General features: G+C 30.8%; 2 protein-coding genes across 3 annotated transcripts; both read right to left on the bottom strand.

Moving 5' to 3' along the window:
- Window positions 1–1044: 1044 nt before the first annotated feature.
- Window positions 1045–2711, bottom strand: LOC130630457 (uncharacterized). Its single transcript, XM_057443960.1, has 5 exons — window positions 2413–2711; window positions 1973–2103; window positions 1771–1851; window positions 1463–1582; window positions 1045–1351 (listed from the first exon to the last, which is right to left on the bottom strand). The coding sequence occupies exons 2-5, from the start codon at window positions 2033–2035 to the stop codon at window positions 1130–1132; spliced, it is 486 nt and encodes a 161-aa protein (XP_057299943.1). The 5' UTR covers window positions 2036–2103; window positions 2413–2711; the 3' UTR covers window positions 1045–1129.
- Window positions 2712–11259: 8548 nt separating this feature from the next.
- LOC130627456 (uncharacterized) lies at window positions 11260–12757 on the bottom strand. Of its 2 annotated transcripts, none has more exons than XM_057441385.1 (5): window positions 12601–12757; window positions 12115–12245; window positions 11956–12036; window positions 11637–11756; window positions 11260–11540 (listed from the first exon to the last, which is right to left on the bottom strand). In XM_057441385.1, exons 2-5 carry the CDS (start codon window positions 12175–12177, stop codon window positions 11367–11369), a joined length of 438 nt encoding a protein of 145 aa, XP_057297368.1. In that variant the 5' UTR covers window positions 12178–12245; window positions 12601–12757; the 3' UTR covers window positions 11260–11366. The 2 variants fall into 2 exon arrangements, with proteins under 2 accessions (XP_057297368.1, XP_057297367.1); XM_057441384.1 differs by lacking the exon at window positions 12601–12757 and adding an exon at window positions 12406–12502.
- Window positions 12758–18967: the final 6210 nt, after the last annotated feature.

Genomic DNA, 18967 nt, shown 5'->3' with positions numbered 1-18967 from the left:
TGCCCCTATTTCATAGAGCTTAAATCGCCACTTATTTGACCTTAAAGGTACTTCAATGACATAATCAACCCGTTTCAAAACAGCTTTAAAAATTGGTCTCAATTTGGTTCCAGATGGTTTATAGTTACTCACACAGAAGATGGCATCAGTTGTGTTAACTCGTATCCAAGTTATTTGGCCTTGTATACGTAAAGCGTAAAAATGCAAATAAAATCTAAAATAAAAATTTGAATAATAATTCGCTAAATTTTTGTGAATTTTACGTCCCTTAGTAATTCTGGCTCCACGGGTATTGTGTGAAACTTACCTATATGTACACATCAATGTATTGCACACAAAATTAAGAGTATTTAAAGTCTTACCATTTTTATACATTTTACCACGCCCAATTGGCGCTTTAAAGCTTTATCAATCACAAATTTAACTTAGCCATCACTGATAATAGTGTGACTGTTTATAACTTTGAATTTCCTGATGGAAAAAATGCTGGGAAAGTTTAAAACTCAATATTCTTTTTACCCAGTTTTGTGCAACCATTTTTTCGCGCATTTAATGAATTGAGGTAAACTATCTAATCAAAAATTCTACAAACCAACAAAAACGCATCAGAAAGTATTTCTTGCTTAAAGCCGCGTAAAAATCCACTAGTGGAATAAAATAAAATATTAAAATATTTAATAAATTAAATAAATAAATAAATAAATAAATAAATAAATAAATAAATAAATAAATAAATAAATAAATAAATAAATAAATAAATAAATAAATAAATAAATAAATAAATAAATAAATAAATAAATAAATAAATAAATAAATAAATAAATAAATAAATAAATAAATAAATAAATAAATAAATAAATAAATAAATAAATAAATAAATAAATAAATAAATAAATAAATAAATAAATAAATAAATAAATAAATAAATAAATAAATAAATAAATAAATAAATAAATAAATAAATAAATAAATAAATAAATAAATAAATAAATAAATAAATAAATAAATAAATAAATAAATAAATAAATAAATAAATAAATAAATAAAGGAAGAAGCATCCTGTCTATCTAAAATACAAAAGACTTTCTTATATGGTTAAAAGAAGTGTCTGAACTGGCATATCATTCCTCTACAAAAATTGACTTTGAATGATTATTTTTTGTGTTCTCGATAAACTGTGAATGTGTTTTCGAAGAAACATATAATTTGTTCGAAGTACAACGTTTAATTGTTGGTAATTATTTCTCTTTTGTACGTTTCCTTGCTGACAACAAGATGGTACCGTGGTTACGTTCATTTGATGCACGCTCGTTTTTACTACTTCTAAATCATGAGCAAACTTGTGAAAGTCCTAAGAAAAGAAACACTCATTTTATATTCATACACCAACAAAAATTTATCAACACAGAAATCTCAAAATACTAAATGAATACCACTCTTATCACTTTTTCTTTATTATTACCTTTCTTCGTTTTGTCATTAGATCAACGAGACCTTTAACAAGTTTGTTTACGTCCCTTTCCAATATATACGAGTTGATCTTCTCTACGTTAGCGACCATGATATCGATATTTTCATAAATCTAGACAGAACATGAAAAAATGCATTTTTAACATTTTTAATACTTTTATAAAACTCAAAAAATTACTTTCAGTGTGTTCTAAAGTACATAAAAGTTGTTCTTAATTTTTACAGATGCCTGTTAAATTTAAGTTTTATAGAGGTGGTAAGGAAGAAGAGAAAAGAAAGGAGATAAAAAACAAAACCTACCAGTATTTTCCTACTTAGCTGTATTGGATGGAACATATAACATAACGTTTGATCACAACTTTTATCTTTGGATGAAGTATCCTGAAGAAAGACAAATACATTTGCTAACATTATTTTAAGATTAACTACTTCATAGAATTTCTTTGTTTTAAATACTACGTGTAACTATAGAGATACAGTATGGCATAACAAATCAACTTACAATATTAATTTTATATTTGTTGACGAAATACAAAGCGTGGATTGTGATGTTTGCAAGTGGCATGAAATATGGGTCCGTACCAACACATGGATTGCTGTTTATAACTTTTTCTTCTGACAAAATTGTTAATGCTGTAAAAAATATTCATATTCTTCATTATAGTGTCTTCCTTTGGGTAATTCTTTCCCATAAAAGTCTATAAAGAATCTTGTTTGTGTTGATATTTCTAAGAAATCTTATTCACATCTGTTCCCAACTTACCAATCACAATACTTATGCACAATATTGATTTTATACTGATATTATATTATCTTTGAACAAAAAAAATTTGTTTTAAGATTTGTTCTTTTTCCACTTTTTAACTTAGTTTGGTAGATTTCTTACCACTGCCCTTCATATATATACACATAAAATAAATTTGCCCTGCTAACTCTTTTTACCTTTTTACACTGCATCTTCAGTTTTCCTTTTCATCGGTACTTTTCCTCTGTTTCTTCTTTCATTGTAGAGAAAGTAATTTACCAAGCAACATTAATAAGCGATACACTCTCAACAGTAAATTAAACTGCGTATTTTTAAAGAATAATTTATGATGCTAATCGTTAACCCGTATAAATCCACAGGAATTCGCCGCTGTGCAGCTACCATTTTTCCTTACAGGTAGACTCATGAAAATATCATAATATAGATTGAGGGAAAAAAACTATATCTTGAAGTTAGTAGTTAATGATTACTAAACTTCTATTTTTCCCTTTATAAAACGTTTAATTTCTACTTAAATCTCTACTTTCTAGGGAATTTCCAAACATACAAAAAACCTTAGTCAGGTGTATGCTCTTTGAAGTATATCTATATTACAACTAAATGAATTATTAAAAGCGTTGCTTAGACTGTAGACAAACCGAACAACAAGTTGCAAAAGGGAGATTTTCGTCATTGTCTTCGACCTTACAATAATATATTTCCGAAACTGTTTGCAAGGCAATGGACTACACCAGCAGGATTCTTAAACAGAAATGTTGTGTTATGGAATAAGGGAATGGCTAGATCGTTTTGATGAAATTGGTTAACGATGTAAACTTATCATGTCATCAAATAGACAAAAAAGGAAACTAGTTTTTACATATAGTAGAAAAAAAAAAAGATTGCTTTCGAACGTGGCGTCCGCAGGGATTATAGATTAAGGAAAAAGGTGCAGGCAGAAAACGAAGGACTGTACCGGACAGATTAACAATTTATCTAAATGTACAAGGCTTTTTAAGAATTCAAAACACTGTGTTTTCTTCTTGTTTGAGCATAATTTTATCAAATTTTCTTCTGTCAACTGTTTTTTTGTCTACACGTACTGTTTGCACGAATATTCACGGACACCATGCCACTTGACGCTCAGACAAATCAATGTGTAATGCCTAACTTATTTATTTGTCAACATACATAACTCTAAAAAACATTTTAGATATAATTTTTTATGAGAATAATTTGGATAAGAATAGCTAGAGAATAAAACACCTCAGGTTGAAGCCAAATCTATTGGTTCTTTCATCTCCCGTTTCTTTTTGAAGTACCTCTCCCTCACAGAAATTAATTTGATCTTTTCAATGTTATTTTCTCCGTTAAATATTATATTTGTTATTACTGATTTTGTTTTTATTTTTCAGTTATTTTCTGCCTCACTGTTTTGATCAATTTAATTTTTATATTAAATTAGTTGTTAGCCCGTGGAATTATCAACGGGTTCGCCTGTCCTTTTTATACCGCATTGCGTGCGTCTCCCTACTTGCGAAGCTAAGCTACCATTTGCGTGATAGACAGAAGGACAGACGTATACGGGTATTATAATATAGATTAGTCCGTTGAAAAATCCACGGGTCGCCAGTCCTTTAAATTAACCCGTTTCAACAAAGTGGGCAGAAATATATCGCATTTGGTATTGACGCGCATTTTGAAAATTTCGTGTTTCCGTTACGGGACACGGCTTTTGCGGACACATAGACAGACAGACGACGGCTATTATTAAGGAGATAATTTATATATAAGAATCGAGTCCTTTCATCCGAAACATACACACATGTGTATGTTTCAGATAGAGCAATTGTTTAAAAGACTGCAAAACGGCTCAAGAAAAATCTCTGTAATTGATTTTACTCTCCATTCTCGCACATTCCGAATATCTTTGTTTAATAACCAGACCACCCAGAAGGTCAGATACAAGAAGTTATACCCACTTTTTTAAAAAATAATAGAGAATCTGTTAATAAACAATTACTCTTTTATGATTTGCTACATTTTAATTGTATTTTCTCGCAAAGCTACGCCCTGCAAAATATAATACGTAACATTAAAATCAAAAGAAACAACACGAGGGACTGTATTTGTTAAAACTGTTGTATTAAATATCCCTAAAAATGTAATTAATACCTCTAAAAATTTTTAAAGCCATTGTTGTTGCCTGACCCGGTTTTATATGCAATTATTTGATATGTTTCTGTGTATAATTTAAAAGAAAATAGCCAGCTAGCTAGGTCAAAATAATATCGTAGATGATTTAAGATGTTGTTTGTATCTTCATTGCTTACAAACTTATAAAATTCCCCTTGCCATAAGCTCGACTTTCGTATACGTCACTATAGTCAAAAAGTAACCGCTCGTTTTTTACCCTCTTTAAGCATGTCACCTGCGGAGTCTCTTTTATAACAGGAAAATCGCCTTTGTGTCAAAAAGGAATGGGTGCACATTTATTCGGAAATACCCTAGATTAGCTTTTAATTACCCCATGCCAATGTGTAGATAATGATGCTCACGAATTTTTGTGGATTTCTCCAAAAGCAATTCTTTAATTAAAAATTTCATAAATAATAGGCTCTAAAATTTTCCATCTTTGTTATGCTTAAATACTCACGCAAAATGGTAGCTTAGCTGCGCAATAGCGATAAGCACGCAATGCGGTATAAAAAGGACGGGCGAACCCGTGGATTTTCCACGGGCTAACGACTAGTGTTTAGTAATGTTCACTAAACTTTTTGAGAAGATCCAATCCAGTCTACCCACCTTTTAGCCTAGAACAGTAATAAAGTCAAAGATCACAACTAGTCTTTTATATTCTAGCATAAACTCGTTCATACAAAACATAATACTTTACACTATTTCTTGTTGAATGATTTATTGTCGTGTTAAATAATTGATGTGTTCATTACATGATCAACCTTTTTTGGAACCAAAGAAAATCTAACGATTTGTTACAACCGTGCACATGACAAGAGGCACATATCAATGCAACAACACAACACTTTCAAGCATTTGGAAATTTTCTTCAAATGTCATATATCACAATAGCTTCATCTCGTCCGCATATAAACTAAACGATGTAATAATATTTTGTACAAAACACCAGCGACTGTCACTATCAGCTTATTGTAGCAGCACACGTAACAAAAGAAACACATCGACGAAACAACGTAAACACTTTCGAGCATGTGGACATTCCTTTTTACTTGTTTGTTTCTCCCATACGCCTCTGTTACTTCATCAGCTATCATTCTAAGTTCAGAAGCCACTTCATAAACGTTATTCATCTTTCTGTCCATGATTTATTTTTCAAAACGAAACATTTTATTTATATCAGGTTTTTTTAAATTTCCCAAACTTCATTTTAAGAAGGTGTAGCCCACTAGGGAATACAATTTATTTATTCTCCGAATTTTACTTCTTGAAAATAACCGGAACATACATTTTGTGTTTTACTTATATATCCTGCCCAGACAAGACCTTTACTATATGCAATTATGCAAAAACGGAATGTGTAGAGTTCTGATAGTTACCATAGAAACGATACTAATTGTTTAGCTTATAATTTGTTATTCAAGCGAGTCACAATAGATCTTTATTGCTTTATTTTCTTCCATTTATAATGTATGCTCGTACCTTTCCCGAACTATAGGTTTACTAGCTGCGAGTACCGTGGAAAAACTTTTTTTGGTTTTAGGTAAGTAAACATGCAAGAAATAAATGCTGTAACTGAATTTATATCTGCGAAATTTGTTTTCACAGATTTAGGCTAATTTTGCAAAATATATTCTACTAAAGAAAGTTTCGCAACTTTTTTTCCGCAAGCAATTTGCTGGCTTGAAGTACGTGCGCTATTGTTAGCTTGAATTTGCGTATTTCGAATAGGTTAAAATGAACTTGCGAGAATTTACTAATGACTTATGACTTAAAATCTTATGTTATTTGGTTGGGTCCAAAGTCCTGAAACCTGCGAATGCCTCTACGTGGCTTATTGCATTTATGGATTTGATGGAAACTGCGAATATCAGATTAACAACTCTTTCAAATGGATAAAGCATGCGCAAATGTAGTGAATTTACAGCTTCACCAATACACCAATGGAGATAGTCAGGCATATTTGCAGCATAAAGAATAAACTTGGAAAGATTACCCTATTCAGAAAACCATCAGAGAATCTGGTTAATCAAGAACCTTGCAAATGTATTCCACTTGATAAAATGAAGTTGTACTTTGGGTTTCACATTCTAAGTATAATCCTAGGGGTACTATAATCATTATTACTATTATATACCCAAAATAACCTTTTTAGTTCTTAATAGAACTGTTATCAATGAGGGTCCTGCAAAGGGGTGTCCTAGGCATTTAAAGCTCTCTATTGAGCTTCAAAAGTCGTGCAAGCGCAACAGCTGCTCAACTAGACAACCGTCTAAGATATCAACCCTATTCTCTCTGAGTGCTAAGCAGAAAGGATAGATTCATTTTTTTGGAGTGTCTGGCATGGCTCGACTGGTGTTTAAACCCAAAACCTTCCGCACTAAAGGCGAACGCTCTACCATAAGGCCACCAGTTGGTAGGTTTGAGTAATAGCCAATATCTAAGATTTATGGGACATAAAAATTTGGCATGCATGTGTTTATAAAAATAAAAATTCATTAAAGGAGAGGAGAACTAGTAAATAGAAGTTCAGGATGACAGTGTTGATTATGAAGACAAGACCGGCTGGCTTGATCTGTTCTGTAATAAGTCAATTTACATGTTCGCCATCGTGGCAAAACAAAATCCTGAAACAAAAGAATGTTTTGATATTGAAAATGTTCGTAGAGTTATTAAAAATTTATGCTTTCACGTAAAAACACTCCAGACCCGTAATATAAAACAGTCTATTAAAAATACTAATTTTGTTTATATTTTTGTAAGTGTTGAATTATTTATAATTTAGGATTTTCACAAATTTACCAAACAAGAATGTTGAACAATATGTGATGAACATATTTTTATTATTATGTACTACTAACTTGCTGAACATATTTCTGAGTAAAAAAGATAAAGAAAGTAAAAATTCGTGACTAAAAATGAAGCCACCATATTGCGTGTTTAATTTGTTGTTGAATCTTTCCGGTCTGTATATTCATTAAATTTAGCACCATCTCATCATAACACACTGCATCGTTTAAAGCTCGTAGTGTGTTGTAAAAAGAAATCTCAAAACATCGAAAAAATATTGTTGCTGGACGAAGGTTATAAAATGCTGTTACTACTATAGTACGTAAAATATTCTTGATTATCTGAAGTCAATGTTCTTATTTTTGATGTTTACTAGTAATTACATCCAAAACCTACTTATTTTCACCCCATACAGCTATAAAAATTTTGTAAAACTGTTGTTAGGAAGATATACATATTCTTAGTCGTGAAATATATTTATTTATTTTCTATTATAGTAGTTATCTTAGTAGATTTTGGGATTTAGAAGTCTATAGTTTTTTTTATCTCGCTTAAAATTTATTTTCTGGTTGCCACAAAATATTTTTTTATTCGCCTCTCCTTCATGTAGCATAGCCATGCAGCATACCAAAAAAATTGATTATGTATGGCATATTTAGGTTTGCGCAGGTTATTGATTTGTCATTGAATGCTTTTCATTTTTTCGAAGTTTTAACTTTAACTTTAGCATGGTCCATTGAGTTTTCTTAGTTTTTCTATGGAACGCATTCTTTGTCTTAATGGCGTATATCACAATAATTAACAAAAATAACCTGTTTTAATTAGGTTCCAGAACCTATTAACACATTTTTTGTAAGTCTCAGCATGTTGATGTCAACAGCAAGGATCACTAACTAAACAATGCTCATAGTCATGTAAAAATGATAAAATTGACACAGAGCTTTTTTTACTTGACAATTACACAGGAATAGAGATGATCACATTATCGAATGTAGTATAACTTTGCATATGAAATATTTTCATGATAAATTAATTTTAAGAGATACATTTCTAAATATCTCGTTAGGTAGTCAGCTATCTATTTAAACACATGTTTACATGTTTTAACATTTTAGGAAGTTGCCAAATTATAGAGAAAGTTATGCAGCATATAAATTTAGTTTACTGATGACTAATTAAAAGATTTTATGGACGATTTAGCTTTTTTCTTGTAAACAAAGCTAGCCTATGGCACGGTAGGCCAATCGTGCCGACAATTTTGTGTTTTTACAGGGGGATTTCCAAAAAATTCCCGTGTCACTGTTGTTATGGTGAAAAAACGCATAATCTTGTAATAAAAAATTGTGAGCATTCCCTGAAGAAACAGCTGAGTCATTATTTGCTATTTATTTTTTACCTTTAAACAGTGCTAATGTTGATTGTTGCTAAAGTTGAAGACATATTCAGATGATAACAGACAAGTTTCGATAGAAACTAGTGAAGGGAAAGTAAATATGTAGCATCATTTCGACGGATCGGGACGAAGATCAATGCGCTGGGAAAAATGAAAATATGAGTGGGTTAATAAACAAACTGAAATAGAAACTGATATTTACAAAACACGAGACACTTGCAGCAGAGTCAGCTACTGTTTCTTCGTGCGCTCTCTACAAATTGATGTAACATCAATTTCTCTATATCTCTGAAAACATTAGCAGACATTTCCACAAACTCTTTATTTAAAGGTAATAATAAAGATAGGGCAATATCTAAAAAAGGAATTAAAGATTCTTAATTTAAGTCGTAAACATGTTTTCACAGCTGCAAACTTGGATTTCGGAAACATGTAAGTGGTCTTTATGGGGGGCAATTAAAACTTTAAACTTGATCTGAAGTAGTTATTTTTGGTACCTTAGCACAAATTTGTTTGCTTTTCGACATATCTGCAGAAGCTGCCATTTAATTGTCCCTATTCCTATTACAAATGACCAATCAAACAAACAAACTGATCGTATGGTGTATACCTAACAGCCTTTTTCTTTGTCAACCGTCTTAATTGAAGAAAAGGCAGCGTTTTCTTTCTTCTTCCTGACGTAAACACAATCAAACCAATTATCTCCTTTGTCTTGAGACAGCGTTATTGCGTTCAGCTCCGTATAGAAAAGCATGAATTCTATTTGTAAAACCAGATTTTTCTGCGCAACAATTATTAGATAGCTCAAATCCTCATTCATTTCGCAATACATCGCAACCATGTAAAAAAGTCGTAAAAATAAATCTCGAAAAACCTGCATTATTTTTGTGTACTTTCCCAACTTTCAACTCTTCTTTCTGCCTATCCTGATACAATTTTTTAATTAAACAGTTTTTTTTCGTGGGTTTTTTTTTTGTCTTTTCAGCACTCAGAGTTGCCTTATTCGAATACTTATTTTTTTTATAAAACAAGTAAAAAATATTTACGACAAGGTACATTAAATTTTATACTGCAAACCATTACAACTGTTTCATTTTAGGACGCAAATTTTTTTGCTTGAAAAAATTACTGTAAGTCAGGCTTTATTAAAAAAATCTTAATCCTTATAATTCTTTTTTGGTGAAAGCTTTACCTTATCGCTAAAAGAAATAAAAAAAAATCGACAAATAACATTAGGAAAAACTTGATCTACTTTGACATATTTTATTCACATTCCGAGAATGGCAATATCTCTGTGAGCTTTAAAAAGACTTTTTTTAGTTGTAATAAGAATTTGAACTGGCCAAACAATCCTATAAAAATTGAATATGAATTATGAGTTGTTTTTTTTGTACCGGGAGATACGTTCATTCGTTGTACGTTCGTTTACATTAATTCTGAGCCATGAACAAGCTTGTAGAAATCCTAAAAAAAAGAAATACCAACTATTTTTTTGTAAGAACGACTTCACAATACTTATATTATGAGGATTTCAAAAAATATTTAAAGCGTAGTTTCGAGTAATGACCAATATCTAAACGTCTATCGGGTACGGGAGCTAAAAATACAGCATAAAGGTGTCTAATAGATCAGTAATACAACTCCATAAGTATCACATCCATGTGGCATGAATGTATAGCACGCCCCATCCCCGGACTTAGGGTTAAACCAGGGAAGATCTGCCATTTCCTTAAGTATATTATTATATTTTTATCGAGGGATGCTTTATATTTAATTGACAACTTTTGTCAATTAAACTAGGAAAGATCATAATTTTATTAATATTATTAGTTCTTTGTCAATTGTTGAGTAATATATTTGGCCGTTGTAACTTTCTTTTTTGATCGTGTTTAAAAAAACATGTATTTCTATGGAACGTATTTTTCGTGATTATGAACCCTAACTGAATACTAATATTACTAATGAATTACTAATGAATATTAAAATATTTTTATCTCTATTATAATAGCCGTATTTTGTCTGTCTTTGCGTAAAATGGTACCACAGCAGCAACTCTGTGCTACAAACACAACGAAATGAGACACATAAAAGACGGGATACCAACTAGTTCTTAATATTAATAATCTTGTGTGTTTGTTGTTAACTTAAAAAAATATTCAGATTACAACAGACTAGCTTTCTTCACCACAAGGAAAGAGAAAAAATATATATAACATCATTTCGACTTAGCCATGCGGAAATAAATGCACTGAAAGAAACATTCTGCAGTGTTTTTTTATCAGAATAGTAGGAACAAGTGACATAAAATCAATCTGGTTAAAGAAAGTACAATTTTAGTATTAATACAAGTTCGTAAAACACTTACTACATAACACTTCGACTTCTGATGTAAAATGCAATCGCCTGACAGGACAAGTCTTAAAGAAACTGTTTGTCCCTATTACTGATGTTAGCGTACAAATCATTCCTTTAAAAGAATGATTAAAAAATTTTGTGCGCTCTCGACGAATCAATATAACAACAATTTTTTATATTTCTAAAATATTGGAAGAAGTTCAAAAAAGCAATAATTTTTGGAGAGGGTAATATCTATATAAAAGGGTATGCCTTTTAAAAATCACTTTCTTTAACTATATACAGGTTCTGCACCAATAACTCGACCAGCTATTGTATAAATATTTATTTAAATATAGAAATACTACATAAATAATTTCAATCCTATAAAAATTGACTATAAATTATTACTTTTGTGTTTTTGTGGTTTCAACGATTTTAAATTTGTTTTCGAAGAAACATATAGTTTATTCGAAGTACAACGTTTAATTGTTGGTAATTATTTTTCTTTTGTACGTTCCCTTGGTGACAACACGATGGTACCCTAGTTACGTTCATTTGATACACATTCGTTTTCACTACTTCTGAGCCATGAGCAAACTTGTAGAAGTCCTTAAAAGAAAAACAACACTGGTTATAAAAGAAACTGCTTAAATTTATCAACGAAATTCTTTGAGCATTAATAAAAGTCATTAAGAATATTTTTACCTTTCTATGTCTTTTCATAACATAAAGAAGGCTTTTGACAGTTTTGTTAATATCTTTTTCTACAATATATGAATTGATTTTTTCTACGTTTGTGACCATAATATCAATATTTTCATAAATCTAAAGAGAAAACGTAAAAGAATGTATATGAAGATGGGAATTTATTTTGACCAAAATTTGATTTTGATACTTCCACGAAAGATAAAACTTTATAATTTTCAAAAAGTTAATCTTATATAACATGCAAATTGTCCCTCCATTTTGTATTGTTACCTGTCAAATTTATAGATGTAGAGCAAGACAGAGAATAGCCACCTACCAGTAGTTTCCTATTTAGTTGTATTGGATGGAACATGTAACATAACGTTTGATCACAACTGTTATCTTTGCCTGAAGTATCCTAAAAATAATATATATATACATGATTTAACTAGTTCCAAGAATTTCTTTGTTTTTATATTACGCATAACTAACTTACAATATTAATCTTATATTTGTTGACAAAGTACAAAGCGTGATTTGTGATGTTTGCAAGTGGCATGAAATATGGGTCTGTACCAACACAATGATTGCTGTTTATAACTTGTTCTTCTGACAAAGTTGTTAAAGCTGAAAAAGAGAATTTAATTCAGTGTCAATATGCTCTTTAGGTTATTCTTTCTTCTTATAATATTTTCGTTTAGCATAGTAGCCTGTGTTTATAATTTTACATATCTTTGTTTGTGTTGATATTTCTAAGAAATCTTATTCACATCTGTTTACAACTTACCAATCACAATACTTATACTTAACAATGAATTCATTTTGATATTATATTATCTTTGATTACAAGTTTTATTCAAGATTTCTTCTTCTACAATTCTTTAACATAGTTTTCTATTTCTTACTAGCTATCTCCCTATATATATATATACACACACACCACAATTTTTTCCCTGTTAATCATTTTACTTTCTTGTATTACCTTTTTCATTTTCTTTTTCGTTGGTACTTTTTCTTCTTTTTCCTTTCTTCCTTAATCGTTTTCTTCTTCTTCTTTTTCTTTTTCTACAACTTTCCACAAAAAAAGTAATTTACAAAGTGACATCAAGAGAACGATTTATGACTTAGAAAAGAAAAGAAAGTTCAACAACAAACAAATTTTACTCTTCCCTCTATTTCAAGCATTAAAATTCTTCATTTTCGTTTCGGGAATTTCCAAACAGCCAAAAACTTTATTCATGTTTTGTGGGCTTCAAGAAGGCGTTTATCACGATTTTCCCCCAGTGATTTTTAGTACATCCCAATGAAGAATTTTATGGGGCTCGAAACATGTTGTTGGAGTAATATTTACCTTTGGTGGAATATCCACCCTTGAAATAGAAATTTCGAGTAACATGTAAAACACATCGCATTTACGCATCACCCCAGGGTAAAGAAATTCTTATATATTATGAAAATAATTTTACATATATTTTTTTTTATATACATCTTCTCGCACTTGGAGAAGTTGTTAACTCAGCCACTAGACCTCTATAAACACTTTTTTTTCACGATCTTGCCATATCTACATTACAATAGCCGTGTACGTCTTTCTGGTACGCAAAATGGTAACCGCAGTAGGTGACGCACAAAATGCGGTGAATAAAGAACGGGGAACCTGTGGATTTATCCACGGTCCATTGACTAATCAAATAATATATCGCTGACTTTTAAGATTCCCAGTGAAATATTTTTAACTTTGACATACCCCTGTTATGTTTGAACTATTGTTTAATTTTCTTAACTCTGCATGACAGTCATAAGACCGTAACAGTCATAAATTAATAAAGATGGCAGCTTCATTTTTATATGTGACTAGTCGTTAGCCCGTGGAAAATCCACGGGTTCGCCCGTCCTTTTTATACTGCATTGCGTGCTTCTCGCTATTGTGCAGCTAAGTTACCATTTTGCGTAACAAACAGACAGACGTATACGGGCATTATAACATAGATAACTTGGTTAATTGTCAATGTATCAGCTCGCAAATTACGAAATATTAAATGTTGCGATGTAAAAGTTACGAGAAAAGTTTTAAAAGCCCCAATTATACCAAATTAATCTACAGAGAAACACATCCCGGAATTTAAGACTTCCACCTTGCTTTCAAGGTTTCTGTTGTTATAATGGAGAGCCAAAATAATCTTAATTTTTTTGAGGTTAATACAGTTGTCTCACATCAAAATGAGATAAAAACTAACAATCACTTTCCATGTATATGTATCTATATTATAATGCCCGTATACGTCTGTCTGTCTGTCCATCTCTCTATCACGCAAAATGATAGCTTAGCTGCGACTGGCGAACCCGTGGATTTTTCTACGGGCTAACGACTAGTACAATATAAAAGTACATACATTGGAGTTATCTTAATTTTGAAAAACTCAAAGAGCGGCCAAAAGGCGGAAAACTGTTTCTACATTGCGTAGCCTGCGTAACTACAAAATGGTATTTGTTGTTATCAAGAACAGAGATCATAGCTTTTCGCTTTTCCCGCCTCGCAATAAACGACAGAAGTGATCACCTGATTGTGGCGCACTTAATTATTTTTTTCCATATTAAAGCCGCATAGGTTAAAACTTTACTACTGCAAGATTAAAGTCAGTGATTTTAAGGCAATCTGAAAATAAAAAACCCGATAGAGCATTTTTGCCTAGCCCGTTTTAAAACGAAATTGAATAGATTCAACAATAGTGGATTTTTAGACACTGGTTGCTTCTCTACATCTTTTTTGCACGTGACACTTCTAACGTCTATTGATTTACTTTCATGTGGCACATCATTACTACAATTGTACTAAGTAATACCTCCTGCTTCCCAACATTGACGACAGTGAAGTTGATTTTATTTATTTATTTGTTTATTTGTTTATTTGTTTATTTGTTTATTTGTTTATTTGTTTATTTGTTTATTTGTTTATTTGTTTATTTGTTTATTTGTTTATTTGTTTATTTGTTTATTTGTTTATTTGTTTATTTGTTTATTTGTTTATTTGTTTATTTGTTTATTTGTTTATTTGTTTATTTGTTTATTTGTTTATTTGTTTATTTGTTTATTTGTTTATTTGTTTATTTGTTTATTTGTTTATTTGTTTATTTGTTTATTTGTTTATTTGTTTATTTGTTTATTTGTTTATTTGTTTATTTGTTTATTTGTTTATTTGTTTATTTGTTTATTTGTTTATTTGTTTATTTGTTTATTTGTTTATTTGTTTATTTGTTTATTTGTTTATTTGTTTATTTGTTTATTTGTTTATTTGTTTATTTGTTTATTTGTTTATTTGTTTATTTGTTTATTTGTTTATTTGTTTATTTGTTTATTTGTTTATTTGTTTATTTGTTTATTTGTTTATTTGTTTATTTGTTTATTTGTTTATTTGTTTATTTGTTTATTTGTTTATTTGTTTATTTGTTTATTTGTTTATTTGTTTATTTGTTTATTTGTTTATTTGTTTATTTGGTTATTTGGTTATTTGTTTATTTGGTTATTTAATTATTTACTTACTTACTTATTTACTTATTTACTTATTATTTATTTTCTTATTTATTTATTCTCTTATTAATTTATTTTCTTATTTATATATTGTCTTATTTATTTATTTATTTATTTATTTATTTATTTACTTGTTTATTTATTTACTTATTTATTTATTTACTTATTTATTAGTTAATATTTACACAGGATGGCCTAACCAGTTACAATATGGTACTGTTATCTAATAAGTTCCTGTAAATAAAATATAAACTGCAACTAAGAACTAAGTGGAAGAGTAATACGAAACAAAAGATTAGTTGAACATCAAATAGTAAGTAATTGGACCATAGAATGGTGGACAAAATTATACGAATTTTACACACGAATAATACACATGAAAAGAAAAAGAAATCAAAAAGATAGACAATATGACTCAATAAGTATATCACAGTAAAATTACTTCAACATTTTCTGGAAGTCTGATAAGGTTAGTGCTTCACGTACAGCGATCTTTCCCAGCACGAAAAAAGCATCCCAACCTACCAACTTCCAGTCTAACACGTGTCAACCTCACCAATGTACCGTTGCTCCGTGTTCTTATAATATGATCTATTAAATCAAAATAACCCTCAAAATTTTCACAAGTTTCACTGTTTAAACATTTATAGTTGAAAATACATAACTTTCTATTTTGGCTCATTTCATAAGTTGGAAATTTCATTTCAGCATCAGAGTTATTTACAATTACAGACTTCGCACGATTTTCCAACGACTTTACTTTCAGGCTTCTTGTAATACAAGTGGCTAAGTTAGCTAGCGAACGATAATTCAAAATTGGGAAGATGAACGATTTGTAAATCTGTAATGCACATTTCGTTGTTACGTATGATCTGATTCTTTGCAGCATTGAACTCTCGATGATATTTTCTCATACATTTTATCAAAGTTTATCGACATATTCAACGTTGGGTCCAAATAAACACCAAGATAGAAGAGATAAAGTTCAGTCGGTGACATGACTGTTGAACCGATTTTCAAAGACAAGAATTTGTAATCAGCTTTCGAAAAGCGTTTTCCAGTTCCAAAGAGCATACTGTCCGTCTTACCCTTCTTCAAATTCATAATTAATTCGTTTTCTTCCAAGCAATAGAAACTAACTCGGTTTGAAGGGTATTTTCGATGGTCGACAAATCTTTGTAAGAAAAATATACCACAGTATCATCAGCGTACATTAGTATTTTGCATTTATCCAACTTGTCACAAATATCGTTGAAATGGATTAGAAACAACAGAGGTCCGAGGACCGATCCTTGTGGTACTCCACAGAATACAGGTAAACTATCAGATAGAAATCCATTAATGTGGACACACTGTGAACGACCAAATAAATAACTGCAAAACTACTCATATTCAACTGAGGTGTTACCATAGTCACTTAATTTATTAAGAATTGCACCATGGCTTATGGTGTCGAAAGCCTTGAACCTTGTTTGAAAATGGTTGTTGATAGAACAAGACAGTGACAGGAATAAACTTTCCCTTAAAATTTATCAGTTTACTGAAAAAATCCAGTGTTCCACTCAATATGCAAAGTTTGTCCTTGAGAAAAATTTTTAGTTAAATTAATATGCTACGTTGTTGAATAAATCTTCCTGCTGAAAAAATGTCCATTATAATGTCTAAATCAAGTTGGATAAGTTTTATGTAAATTCTTAAGTTGAAAAACGGTACATTAATGTTGGTAAAAAACTGCTACGTTTGAAGGGGCACATGTGGGAAACTTATGGTATCAGTTCATTGTTACAAGAGACGATTACTCAAAGCTAGTATTTTAAATGAATCATAGCTTTTAATTCCAGCGGTTTATTTTGATCGTAACATGTATTTTGATCATAACAATACATCAGCAAATTTGTGATCCAATTTTAGTGGAACCTCATTCAACGGCTTTGTGTAGCAATATTCCTTTCCCTTGTATCAACTGTTTTACTGCCACTGGTGTTTCTTAAGCGCCCAGTGTTGAGTTCGCGAAATGAAAAACGAAGGAAGTGGACGGTTACAAAAGTTCTTGACAGTGTTAAAAATGTTGTAAATCTTGACCAATAAAGGAGTAAGCCTTTCGATGCAGCTTAAGTTTGGGAACAAAATAAAAATTGCATTTCAGACTTTTTAGTCTTTTCTTTAAAAATGTTATACGACAAGGCAGCTGCTACGCGTACTTTTATTCAAAGTTGAAAATTTCAATGGTGTTCGAATTAATGTATTAGACGCGCTACTTGTTAGTAGCGCATCTAATACATTAATTCAAATTTGCGTAATTTGCGCAATTGCTTGAAGTGCAGTACCAAGAAAGAAAATGTTCCCCGTTTTCCGTTGATCAACAATGTCTCTGTTTCCATTGTTGATCAAGGAATTTAAGATTGGAATATAAAATGATCAATGGGGAAGCACAAAAATGGCGAAAAACTTTCGAGTTAAGATTTGCCTCTTTTCATAGCCTTTCGCTTTTAATTGTATGCACAGACCAGCTCGGCGTTAATGCTAATCTTTTTTTACAAAGTTTAGGTCAATGAATCATTAATTTTTTCTTTTGACGCACTATATTAAAATCCATTAATCATCAGTTGCTAATCAAAATGACGCCACGTGATTGTAAAATCGCATAAGACGGATTATTTTAAACAAAGTTTATTAACACGGATAGTTAAGGCTTCGAGACTTTCAAGAAAGAAGATCGGTGTGTATTTTCGATTTTTTCAAACTTTCAGACTTAAATTTCCTAAAAAAGGATTAGCACCAACGCCCACCTCGTCCTCTCTCATATTAAAAAGCTAAAAACCATGGGGACATGGGGGCACTAACGCCGTGCCAGTCTGTGCAAAAAATCATCATTGCCCCCGATAAAAAAAACGTGAATTACATGGTCGTATTTACAGAAATAGAAAAAAGCTCTCGGGGCAAAGTTCTAAAAATCCAGGGGCGGAGTTGGTTTAAATTTAAATCGCGAAGTTGGGAAAATCCCTTTAAGTAACCTCTACTTGTATTTAATGATTTCGTGCAGTGGATAAGAAAAAAGTCTCTCCTCAAGACTCCTTTTACAACTTTGACTTTAAAGAGACCGGATTTTTTTTCGGGGACAAAAAAGACGCGTTTCGGGGACAAAACCATTTTTGTTTGCCGGCTGATATCCATCAAAACATAGATGGTATCCAGAGACACGCTGTTACTCTGTAGTCTGTGTAGAAAACAATCAACATAACATGTTTCGCACTGCAATTAAGCTAGCTATGTAAACCTGGCATAACCTAGTGTTGTATTTGATTCTTTTATTGTCTCAGCTTTAATTTTAGATCGTAAATTTAAGAATCTAGCTAGCTATAATTTTGCAGTCCTGCAGAAAAAAATGTTTAGTAGTTGTCAATAGTAGTAGAACACTTATCATTTGTTGCTCTTTGTTTTGTGAAAATAAATATTAAAGAATTATGAAACAATATCACATTGGGCAATTGAGTTTATGCTTCAGCATTTTTTTTTGCTGAAGTGAATCCCCTTAACATACATAATTGCTAGCTAGCTAATCTAACACATGACTTTGGTAATTACTGAGTGCTGAAGCAAAATTTTAAGGGTGTATCACAGGATCGAAAAATATATATATATATATATATATATAAAATGAGAAGAAGCAGTTTCTAAACCCAAATAGCATTATAACATCTTTTTTTAAGCTGTCCCATTTCATATTGTGGCGCCGTAGATTAGTGGTTATAGCTCTCGTACTCTGTGCAAGAGACGGGGGTTCGATTCCTCTTGACGGTGATTTAACATGGGCGAGTTAA

This window comes from Hydractinia symbiolongicarpus, chromosome 2 (genome assembly GCF_029227915.1).
Source record: "Hydractinia symbiolongicarpus strain clone_291-10 chromosome 2, HSymV2.1, whole genome shotgun sequence".
In the NCBI taxonomy this organism is placed as follows: Eukaryota; Metazoa; Cnidaria; class Hydrozoa; order Anthoathecata; family Hydractiniidae; genus Hydractinia; species Hydractinia symbiolongicarpus.
The sequence above is the reverse complement of the archived record's forward strand: the minus strand, read 5'-3'. Positions and strand labels throughout refer to the sequence as shown.